The sequence below is a fragment of the Camelus ferus genome, chromosome 1 (genome assembly GCF_009834535.1).
Source record: "Camelus ferus isolate YT-003-E chromosome 1, BCGSAC_Cfer_1.0, whole genome shotgun sequence".
In the NCBI taxonomy this organism is placed as follows: domain Eukaryota; kingdom Metazoa; phylum Chordata; class Mammalia; order Artiodactyla; family Camelidae; genus Camelus; species Camelus ferus.
The window spans coordinates 106,337,428-106,350,120 of NC_045696.1; the positions used below are offsets into that span (position 1 = coordinate 106,337,428).

Genomic DNA, 12,693 nt, shown 5'->3' on the forward strand with positions numbered 1-12,693 from the left:
CTCCTTTCCTCTATTGCTCTCTCATCTCTCAGTTTTCCTGTTACAACAGCCCTTACTCCATTTCTTCACATTTGACCCTTTCTGCCAATTGTGTTATATATCTGCAGTATATATCTGCAGTTTGTGACTGATTAAATGATGCAAAGAACAGTTACAAAATTTCTCCAGTCACCTATCTGATAAACAGGATTTCAAACTAGACATCCTGCCCTCTTCAACAGGACTCCACTGTCTTTAGTTTGGTGCCTGGGTTGCTGTGGCAGCCAGCCTGTACACAATCCAACTCACAAATGTCAGCTAACTATACTGAAATATTACGCCCTGTCATTATCCCACCCAACACTTTTCACGGATTCTCCACTGTCTCTGAGGCATAAAGGTATTTCATAATTTAGACATTCTCCCTGTGAAAGTCACTTAAATGTCCCCGTGTCTTAATTTTTCTTATGTAAAGAAGTTAAATTGGTGTAGATAAGAGTTCTAAAACTATGTACCATGATCCACTAGTGGGTCGTGAAATCAATTTAGAGAGAGAGGAGAAAGAAGTTACATCAGTTGGCCAGGATCAATTTCTCCCCCATTACTGGGCTGGGGGTTGGGGAGAAAGTTCTAGGGTAAACAAGACAAGTGACTGGTTTAATTTCTTTGTAAACATGACAATCAGACCTTCAGGAAAACAGATTGATATTTACTAGAAAGACAGCCTTTCTATGTAGAATGCTTTGAGGAGGATGTCCCCAATTTAGAAGTGCTTACAGTAAACCAGAGTGGTCCATGGACTAGTGGCGTCTCAATTACCAGGAAACTTGTTAGAAATGCATATTCTCAGGCCCCAACCCGCAATCACTGAATCAGAAATTCTGGACGTAGGGTCCAGGGTTCTGTGCTTAAAGAGCTCTCCAGGTAATTCTAGTGCATGTGCAAATTTGAGAATCATTGTAGTAAATAACCTATAGATTTCTGAGGTATGGCTCTCTGAAGAATGCTGCCCAAATCCCTGAGGTAAAACAGATGTTTCCTAATTTAGAACCTCCCTGCTTTGTGAGGTCACCCACAAACCTCACTTGGAGACCTTATGTAGCATTACGGGCCAGAGGAGCAAGTGTCTGGTGTCGGAAAAACTAACTATGGAGGCACGTGGCATGTCCCCTCCCTTTCCCTCCTTGCTTTGCCTGTGCCTCTTTACTGCTTATATTCTTGAAATACCTGGAAAACATGATTCTGGACAACATCTCTGATTCATATGTATCTGCTTTGACCTTCTAATTCTGTGTGTTAGTTCAAAGAATCACAACCAGCATTTTTTTTTAAATGGAAAAGGATAGACTAGAAATCAGAAGGCACCACATTTATGGAATGTTTTGTGAAGACTATCTCAGGATATTCCCCATCCCCACACACACAATGTGACAGTGGAAACTACTTCTTACTGTGGATTGTGGATAAGAGTGTTTGAAAAATATTGGCTTGGGTCATTTTTATTAAGAAGTCCCATGTAATCACCCCCTAATAATTCTCAAAATTTTAAAAAACCATTGAATGACTCTAAAGATCTTTGGATTCTCTCACATGTATTCTCTGATTCTAGACTGGCAGGTAAGCCTCCAACAAAGTGCTGCTCATTCACCTCTCCAGCTGAAATGAACACTGATGCCCCTGTGTTCTACTACTCTGCCCACTGCCCTGCATATCCTCTTACACAGATCTTTCCTAGAACGGCTTCCTCCCTTTCTGCTTCTTGAAATCTTAACCAGTATTCAAGACCCAGGTCAAATTCTATCTTCTCTATAAAGCCTACTTTACTGGATTTAACCTGAAGTGAGTGCATTAAATATACTGCCTTAATTTCTAATATATTAAGAAATTAAGGTGGGTCTTTATACCCACCTCCCCCCAAAAAGAACAGCTTATAAATTCCCCAAGATCTGAGACTATTTTTTACTTCTTTACAAAGCCTAGAACATTTGATATTTGCAAATTAGCAAGAACTCAAATACTTCTTGAGACTTTTCTATAACATAACACAGTTACCACAGTTATGATGCATTTTGAGATGCTAAGTAAATTAGATGTATGCTATTAGTAAAATGTAACTGATGATGCAAAAACATCTAAAACTCACTGTATACAGTAGTTCCTCTGGAGTGACGGGACTGGTAAAGATGGTGCGCAGGCATCGGAGGCAAGCTTCAATGAACTTTAGGTCCGGGGACAGTAGTCCTATTAACAGAAAATAGATTTGAGACTCAGGGTTTCATCCTGTATTTAAAACACTGCAAACTGATTCTACTTCCTACTTGTATAAAAATGGCTTCCTCACATACCTTGCAGTAAGGCAGGGATAATATGGCAATCTAGAAGAGACTTGACATTGTTTTCAGTACCCATAGCAAGACTTCCCAATACCACTGCACATTCAGTTTTCAACTCTGTGCTTGAGGTTTCTTGCTGAAGCAAGTACAATAACCTAAAAAGAAAGAACTTGATAAACAGAAGACACTTAAAAACTTAACAGTAAACATTAGCTAAAAGAAAAAGGCTACCAATACATCCCCCATGCTGAAAATATGGTTGGAAAGCTTACAGAGGGCTAGGAAATGGTCATATTTTTATATCAGCTGCTAATTTAATGACAGAATATCTGAGAGGGGGGAAATCTAGAAGAGATTTTCATCATTTTAAGCAAGAGAACTATCAGATTATCTTAGTCTGTCGGAAATATAAATCTGAAAGTTGTCTACAGGTGATCCCTGTGCAAACGGCAGCAGCACCGTCCATGTTATCTCCATGGATATGAAGACTCCCAGTGCCAAGTGCCGCTGGATCTTAAGGACTCTGAATATCCAGCACTGTAGTTCAGAGATCACAGGCGTTTAGTCTAGAGGGAACATTCAGAGTCCTCGCGTAGCTCTTCAAGCAAGAGAAGCTCTCTTCTTTCTCCAGTTCTCCCATTTGGGGAATCAGCAGATCCTCCTACTTCTACTCCAGCTGAGCCTGTCAAACAACTGCTCCCCAAACTCTAATCATCCACCACTTATGACCATCTCCCTTATGTTCTAAGTAGAACCTTCATGCTCCCCAGAGCATATTTATATATACTGAGCACTAATCCCCTAAGAAAGGCTGCTGAGACACATGTACCCCAATGTTCACAGCAGCACTATTTACAACAGCCAAGACATGGAAACAACCCAAATGTCCATCGACAGATGACTGGATAAAGAAGTTCTGGTATATTTATACAATGGAATACTTCTCAGCCATAAAAAGAATAAAACAATGCCATTTGCAGCACATGATGGACCTGGAGATCATCATTCTAAGTGAAGTAAGCCAAAAAGAAAGAAAAATGCCATTTGATATTACTTATATGTGGAATCTAAAAGAAAAAGGACACAAATGAACTTCTCTACAAAACAGAAAGAGACTCATAGACATAGAGAACAAATGTGGTTATCAGGGGCTAAAGAGGGTGGGAAGGGATAAACAGGGAATTTGAAAATTATACCTTTGGGGAGTGATGGAAATGTTAGCTATCTTGATTGTGGTGGTGGTGTATACATCTATCAAAATTTATCAAATTGCTTATCTGAAATATGTGCAGTTTACTGTATAGGAACCATATCACAATAAAGGCGTTAAAAAATAAGTAAAAAAAAGAAAAGAAAGACTGCTGAGAGCTTTATAGTTACCAAGAATATATTTAACATCAATTATGATAACAAACAATGAAACCACTAATCCTACATTAAAAGATAAGAAAAAAAGAAGAGAGAGAAGAGAAAAAACCAAAACATTAAAAAATTCTGGGGGGTGTGGGGAGGGTATAGCTCAGTGGTAGAGTGAGTGCTTAGCATGCATGAGGTACTCGGGTCAATCCCCAGCACCTCTCTTTAAAACAAACAAACAAACAAAAATATATATACACACACACAATAAATATATAAAAATTAATAAATATATTAAAAGTAAATAAACTAACAAATCCTAATTACCTCCTCTATCAAAAAAAATTCTGAATGAAAAACTTAACAGCAATTGCAAATAAAACTTAGCTCTGAGTAGCAAAGACAAAAGAGAACTTATAAAACTGTCATCATCTGCCAAAAGGAAGCTTATTAGTTCATCAGAAGAAATCAAAGTTTCCACGTTCAGTTAAAAAACAGCAAATTTTAAAAATTAAAAAAGAACAGCAGTATTAAAAACCAAGATTTTTTTTTTTTAAATTCAAAAAACATTTTGGGAATCCTAAGATGTTATCAACCAATCATATAAAACCTGCCAAGGCTCTGAGGAGATACAGAAGAATCAAGCTGGTGTAGACTGTCTATCTACCCAATGATCAACCTGAACCTCTAAAAAGTATTAATACATTTGCTTCATATTCCATTCTCTGGTACTTTAATTTTTTAAAGAGATGCTTCATATACTCCAAAACATTTATTTTAAAAATTAAGAGGCTTTTCAAAAACAGGACAGACAATACAGAAAAAAGATGAATCTTATGGTTGAGAATAAGAAATATACTTGAAACTTAGTATGAACAGCAGAAAAGGGCAAGACAGCAAACTCACCTTGGAACAGCTCCTAAAACAATGAGGTTGGCTTTCTGCTTGTTGTTTCCAATTACAGCATTTTTCATGTCTCTGAATTAAGGGGAAGAGAAAAGGGTAAAGTACGTTGAGACACCACAGAAAAATAAAAGATCAATCATCCCACTTTCTCTTTATAAGGCAACATCTTGAATTGGCTCATACAGAAGTTAGTGACATAGTGAAAACATTGATGCTTTTCCACCTGGAGTACCAAAGAGAAGGGACAGAGACAGATGCTGAGTAAACCCGGGGCTGTAAAACAGGACAGCAATGAAGTGAGGAAAGTGGGAGATATCTTCAGTATTGGCAAAAGACTTCTAATATACAGAAAGTTGAGTTTTTCAAAAAAGGCCACCAATCCTTTGAATAAAAAGAAATCTAGGCCACCTTCTCACTCACAGCCCTGGAAGTGGGGAGTAAAAGCACCCAGAATGTATCTGATCCTGTTCCAGGGACCATGACTTTGTTTACTTTTTTCCTCTTTTTCTGACTTCTCTGGACTGAATACTTCTTGTGATTCCATTTTATCTCCTTTATTGTCTTAGCAGTACCTCTTCGGGTTCTGTTTTGGGTTTTTTAGTGGTTGCTTTACAATTTACAATATGCATGGTTTAACTTCAAGGGATATCATGCCATTTCCTGTATATTGTAAGAGACTTGCAAGCATATACTTTCATCTCCCCATCCATTTTTGTGCTGCTGTCATACATTTTTGAATTAGTTAGAAACAACATAATATATTGTACTACTTTTGTTTAAACAGCCAATTATCTTTTAAGGAGATTTAAAAATAAAAATATTTTATATTTCCCATATATTCACCAGTATTTTTTATTCTAGCTACACTCAGATCTTCGCTTCACCAGAAGTAAAATTCTATTCCACAATAAGAGTATCTCTACCAATGACCAACTGATTCATAAACACATGGCTGTTCCCAGAGGACAGATGGAGAAAAAATAAATAGCTCAAAATAAGCCTAGTACTAGAGAATATTTAATAAAAAGAAAAACTTATGCAAATTAGTCAGTAGTACTATCTTAATATAGAACACTAGAACACCATGGGTTTTCAAAGTGGGGAAGAAGGCATCAGAGACTCTTAGGGGCATTTCAGAAGTTTATGAGGGTGTCTAGAAATTCCTGGCCATAGTTTTACAAATAGATAGAAAGCATTTTTTACACAATTTTAAAGAAAACTGTATTTTTCAGTATTTTACCTGCCCTGTAAATAAAAGGGAAATTATGCTTTTTATTAAAAGTTATTTCATTTTGGAAAATCAGGTCAGTGGTACTCATGGTGTTTGAGTCATCAATACCACACCTATATCAGCCCACACTTTCAGCTCTTGCATTCATACTTCATTAAGTTTGCTAGCACAGTCACGCCTAAGTGTCTACATACTGAAACATTTATACATTATCTTCTTTAAAATTTTACCCTTTACATTATAAGCAGGGAAGGATTATATTATTTTTGGATGTTTGTGAGGTTATATTACTGTGGATTTAATTTCAGGATAGTGCAGGAGTCAGTCATTACAAAACATTTACAAGGGGAAGCCAAGTCTGAGAGCATTAAGACCATTGTCATGGAGCCTCAAAAAGTTCTTAGCTCACCCAAATTCATTTCTTCCATATCCCAAATCTATTCCCCTAGTCACTTGACCAGCATCTCTTTTGACTTCCCCTCTTTTAGACGGCAGAGCTCTACAATACATAGGAATCATTTGCCAACCTTTAAAGTTAAAATCCTGAAAAAGTTCTCTAATTAGTAAACCATAATCTTGTAGAAAAACAGAGTAGAAAACAGAGGTGGGAAGTTACTTAAGAAAATCAACAACTAAATATTATAGTCAGACTGTGTTTCCAATATCAACCAAATTCACTGGCATTAAAAACCCTGGTAATAATAATTATAATATCCTTCTCTTTAATTACCTTCTTTGATTACTGCAGGAAAACACTGCTATGATGCAGTGATATGCTGAAAGCTGATTCTCCCTACAAGTTTTTGAATAGCATTTTCACAAGTCTTGAGACATACACTATACCTACTAGTCTTCTTCCATTAGCTCAGTGTTTGAGGGTGGTCTATTTTTGAGGGCTTTACCTCTTTTTCTGTAAACTGTCTCTCAGATCTTCCATATTGTTTATAGGGGTTATGCAGGAGGATTTTTTGTTTATGAGGACTAAGCTGAATGAAGCTTACCAAGGTTTTAACCAAGTTCTGATACATTATATAAAATGTGATACTGGAGCTTCATTTAGCAAAGCATAGCTGATGGACTGTACATCGAGGGTCCTGCCTCTTGGGGATGCCTGCTGTTTTCTTAGAGACTTAGTTCCCACTTATCAGCTTATATACCCTAACCTAGCATTTTGTCATTTACTTTCATCTTCTTCCCTTCTTTTAATGGGTCTGCCTATACTAATGCAGCACACTCATTTGTCCACTTGCTATTTACTAAGAGTCTATTTTACGCCAGGTGCCATTCTGGAGGCTCTCTCTAGTCCGGAATTCCTGACCCTAACTTTTTCCCAGATTTCTCTCCAATCTTCCTAAACTAAGCAGAAATGAGGTGTCCCCACATTACCTTATAAACCCATTTCAAGTATCAGAAACCATGTGAAAGTAAATATTTTTAGAGTCAAAAGCAAACAAAAACCCCTCCAACACCAAGTTTCCAGTTCTCCTAATAGTTTGCAAAAAGGACATGAAGGAGGCAGCAAGTAGTTACAGAGTAACTGCAAGCTAAAGAGAACATAATGTCTAAAGACAACAATTCTTGCTCTGGCTCTAACAAGTAAAATATTTCTATATTAGGTAAGGAAGAAGAGATGTTAATACCCAGCAAATGAATTCTATTCAACTATTACTATAAAGGGTTACCAGGAGATCATTTCTATGAAAAAATTAAAACTGAGAGAGACAATAATCATCACATATACCCATTTTTAGCAGATACAAGATTAGTACTGTGTAAAATTCAATTTCAGAGCCAGCCAAACAGAGCTTCTTTCAGTTGCCAGAGGGTAGCTATTCTCTCTCTCATTTCCTTATCCCCTCCCTCACAGCATTCCTGGCTAACTTTACTCATCTTTCAAGTCTGAGCTTGTATGTCAATGTCATCCTCCAGGAAGCATGCCCTGACAACTCCTAGGTCTGGATTAGGTATCCCTTCTAGCGTCCTTTATCATAGCACACTCATTACTTTTTTAGGATAGAAGTCTGTCTCCTCTTCAGAGGCAAGAAACCAGCCTGACCTGGAAATCTCAGAGAAGTTACTATCAATGGATCATAAAACATACCATATAGAAATCCGTATTTTTGTAAAATGCAAACTCACAACTATCATCCAAGATGGGAACACAACAAAACCATGCAAGATGTATATACACTGAAGTTTACAAAGCATTCCATATCCATTACTTAATCTTCACTGCAATCTTGAGTAATATTAACCCCATTTTACAGATGAGGAAACTAAGGCTCAGGTTTGGGGGTCTACTCAGTCCCACAGTAAACGACAGAGCCAGTCTCAATCCATATCTTTCATGCCAAGTGCTTCTTTCCATTACCTCCAGCATATGAGACATTCAGAACAAACTGACTGAAAAGACAAAAGAATTCAGTAAAGGTATTTTCTTTTTCCTCCTGTTTTTCAATTTTACACTTTTATACAAAAATAAGAGCATCTCTAACTTTTAGTCAGACATCCTTTTCCCAGTAGATCAAAGGAATACAATCTCCTGTCCACAAATTTTTAATGTTGGGGGGGAAATTACCCTACTTATATACTATTGAAATTCAACAATTACTTTTTGGGCTCGGCCCTGTGCTAGGCTCTATGAAGAATACAAAAGCATCACATAATGGAAAGCCTGATCTGAAGAGTTTACAATATCCTTGGGAAGACAAAAATAACACTAACAATTAAGGCAGTGCTGTATTATAGACAGTGAGCTTACAGGGCTGACAAAAGTAGATGATAAGACAAGCTTAACAGGTTTTGAGGCAATGGTAGGAACTAAGATGAACCCTAGAAAATGGTCAGCATTTGGATAAGTGGATGAGGAAGGCAAAGGGAATAATGCTGGAAATGAATATGGCATATTTCTGGGTCAATACCAGGAGTCAGGCCTGAAAAGAAGGTTCCCTTTAAGATGGGAACATTAAGCATGAAACAAAGTTGGAAAAGTGATAGAGAGAAAATATAAACTAAAGGGGGACAGATTAAGGCAAGATCATGTTTTTATCAGAAAAAGGACATGAAGGAAGTAGTGACTAACTAAGGAAGAAAAGCTGAGTGTGGAATGGATTGGAATATAGATAATCCTAGACCCAAAAGAGGCAACTAAATGGCTGATGTCTCTCCTTTGTGGTCCCAAGTCCCTCTGTGTTTATCATTATCACAGCATTTATTAATCAAACTACGGTGGATTGCCTCTTTAGTTATCTGACTCCTCCATTAGACTTTTGGAACCCCCAGAGGAGTGACTACATTATTCCCTCTCATATACTCCCAAACTTACACAAGGCCTACCAGGCACCTGGTAGGCACTCAATAAATGTCTGTTGAAGAAATTAATCAATTCATCCAGGTATCTGGTTATATGACACTGACTAGGTGGCAGCCATAGGAATCATTTATAGAGAGGACATTTTAAGAAAGTAGTTAACAAGATGGTTTGATAGGTACAGGAAAAGTGATACGTGACACATGTTGAGTGTCAAGTCCGGATGCCTGGGTGCAGAGAATACTAGGAAGTTTGGAGAACAAATCTCTTAGCAAAACAAGGATCTATCCTGATTTTATACATACTGAATTATCTTTGAGGTAAGATAAGAATCTCCAGGTAGAAAGGCTAAAACGTAAGCCTTGGAGATATCCCACACTTTGAAGATGGGAGAAGAACCAGTATTAAGATGCTACAAAAATGCATTTGCCAGGGAACATTTTCAGCTAGAATCTTAAATTTGCCCACTAATAAATGGACTCAGGAGGCACTCACTTTTACATGAAGGCTAACTTTTCTACTTCCTTTCTTTGTTCTGAAAGAGATTAATTTTCAGTGTGATGGAGAAAAAGGTCTCAAATATGAAAACAACATGTACAGTGCCTACCACAGCATATCTAAATGCCTAAAACAGAGCATTATGATTTTTGATCAAAACCAAGATAGAAAGTAACAACACACTTTGCCATTAAAACAGTAGGAAAAGTAAAAAAAAAAAATTAATTGGAATCTAGACTTGCTGGAGAAATGTTTCAATCAGGTATGAGCACACTTTTCCTAAACAGTCAAAATAGCATAAATTGTAACTGAAAACCTAATTATCACCTAAAAATAGAAAATTATCTTTAAAATCATTGAAGGCTGGAGTCAGAAGCTAAAGATCAATTGTGTCATTTAAATTTTGAACAGTATGACTTCTCAATTACCTGAAGCAGCTCTTATTTGGAATATTGTGCGTTCATTCTTGGCCTACTTGGTGTGAAGCAGCCAAAAACTACAGTGGACACTGAAAACTACAATCTGAATATAAAGTTTGATCTACTTAGGAAAACTCACTTTTCATAAGATGTTCATAAAATAAGGAGAAAATACACATTTGTGGGTAGCTATAATAAGGCAAATGGTAAATACCTTAAAAAATTATTTGGACTTGGAAAATTACAAACATACTCACTGTTCTGTTCCTGTAATAATAATTATTATGATGCTCTTTATGAAGAATGTAACATCCAATCATCCAAGCACAACAGCTTTCTAATATTTAGCACAGTTAAGGAATGAGATTATTTGTATTCCAATCAAAGTCACCATTACCATATGTGAATTTCCAATTTTAAAAGAATTAGATAATGATGATTTATTATTCAAACTAAAGTTATTTTTAACATAAGGCCTTGATTCAGGAGGCACTTGAGAAATTTATAGTGAACTTCAAGTCAGCTTAGCATTTATTGTGCACCTACTATATGTATATATTGAACAAAACTGAGAAGTGGCAGTAATTTAGTTCACTCTTACAATTACCCTGTGGTATAGATTTTTGAAATGTAGGTAGTGTCAGATACAGTTTCAATCTGTATAACACCAGTTCAGAAACTAGGAGTTGTTGTACTTGTCTTTGTTTTATCAATATATGATTATAAATCACCCTATATTCTCTGAAAATGAAAAGTACAATATAATAATTGCACTAATAAATGCCAAAATATTTTATAGTATATTGATGAATATTATTAATATAATCATTCCAAAGAACATCAAAAATGTGTTAGAACATTATGAATCTGTAAGCATACAGTTAAGTGGTTTATAAATATGAAAAGATATATACAGATATGCTAATATATACAAATATACACGAATATCAGCTAATCTTGACGTTCAAAGTTAGTATCACATACACATATAAACAGCTTATCTATCTGCATACGAAACTATGTCAATTTGATCTAATAATTTCTGGAGGATCTTGTTACCCTTTTAACCAGACTGAACTGTCTCAGAATATGAAGTTTTAAACAAGTAAGACTCAGAATCACTCCATTTTATTTGGTATTACGGTCATCTTCATTTATGTTTACCTGTAACGCTTTCAAAAATGACTGACAAGATATTTCTTTTGAATCATCCTAAAACTTCTACTTTAGGCTAAAATTTCCAAAAGCCAAAGGCTTCATCTTTTGGGAGCTCATGCAAGAAAATGGAAAGTGTCTCTATTCTACTGAACCCAGAAGTACATAATTTCCTGGAACCAGAAAATCAAGTACCAAAATCATTACCAAAATGAACTTATTTCATCAGTACATTAAAATACTTCAGAAGACACTTTTAAATATGGATACCTGTTGAAAACCACACAATTCTACAGTAGCCACAAATGCTTGCCTGAGTTTACCAGAGAGACCCAATCTAGTTTTCTACTTTGATTCTACTTTGTAACTACAAAGCCAGACACATTTGCTTATATCATCTTTTGCCTTTCAACACAGGGAATATCATCTTAGGGCCACAAAGGGATATCTGTTGACTTTTTTCATGGAGAATCACTAATATAAAAACCAGATTCAGGTGCATTAATTTAGGTACATTAAAAAAAAGCAGTGTTTAACCAACTCTGACTCAAGGTCTCCAAAAACATTTCGATAGCTAATTCTTCATCAAATAACAGATTTAACATGGTTGAGCTAATACCAGAGTAAATTCACCAAAAATATCCTGTAATTACTCTTTAAAAGTCATACATAGATCTCCACACTAGAGGAAGCTCAAAATTTGCAATACAGCAGTTTATCTGATATAGCTACTCTCTGTTGTAGTTGCAAATGCTGTAGTTTATGACCTACACGATTGACCTCCCTGTTCTCTCTGTTCATATCTTACTCCATACCTAATGATCTTCTACTCAGTTATGCATTTGACATTTGCTTTTCAGGACCTGATTCTGTTTTCAAACCTTTAACACATTAGGACCATTCAAATTTATGCTAAATATTGTACCATTAACAAAAAGTTGTCCCTAGGATAACTTCTCATTCTTCAACATTTAAAACTAACCAGTTCTGATGTTTAATAATATCTTTCAACAAAGGCATACTCACTGACTAGGTAAAATGGTCCTTTATAACATGAGTTATCAACAAAGAAGTTCCCTATATTTATGGGTATGGTTACGGCTCTAACTCAGCTGAGTAGATTAGTTGTGGGCCAGGATGAAAAGTCATTATTCATCTTCAATTTCTTTGATTTTGTTTTTCCTGCTAGTGTATTATGTTTTATATGTTCACAATCTTTATTGAGACAAACCAGACTTAATATTGCTAGAAAAATGACAGAACTCTGGTTGTAATGTAGCTAAAATTAGTCATCAATTCTTTCATGTCTTTCCAATTGGATATTTTCAATTCAAAGCTGATTACTATAGCCACTGTCCTTCCCTTCCCTAAAGCTGGAAGACTACCTTTGGTTGCCTACGCTCTGCGGCCACCTCCTTCTACCTACTTATTTTGGTCCAGTAATGGTCTCTGTATGACTGATTCAACGGCGGCTGTGCAATATGCATTAAAAGAATTAGTCAATTC

The 12,693-nt window shown here is 36.1% G+C and overlaps 1 protein-coding gene across 3 annotated transcripts in view; it reads right to left on the reverse strand.

Moving 5' to 3' along the window:
- The window catches only part of ARMC8 (armadillo repeat containing 8), a 96,991-nt gene that overhangs the window by 60,759 nt on the left and 23,539 nt on the right, over positions 1-12,693 (reverse strand). For all 3 annotated transcript variants that reach the window (XM_032487779.1, XM_032487782.1, XM_032487771.1), the window contains 3 exons: positions 4,575-4,646; positions 2,325-2,467; positions 2,123-2,220 (listed from right to left, as the gene is read on the reverse strand). In XM_032487779.1, coding sequence (XP_032343670.1) covers positions 2,123-2,220; positions 2,325-2,467; positions 4,575-4,642 — 309 coding nt within the window. In that variant the 5' untranslated portion in view covers positions 4,643-4,646. The remainder of the gene's footprint in view (positions 1-2,122; positions 2,221-2,324; positions 2,468-4,574; positions 4,647-12,693) is intronic.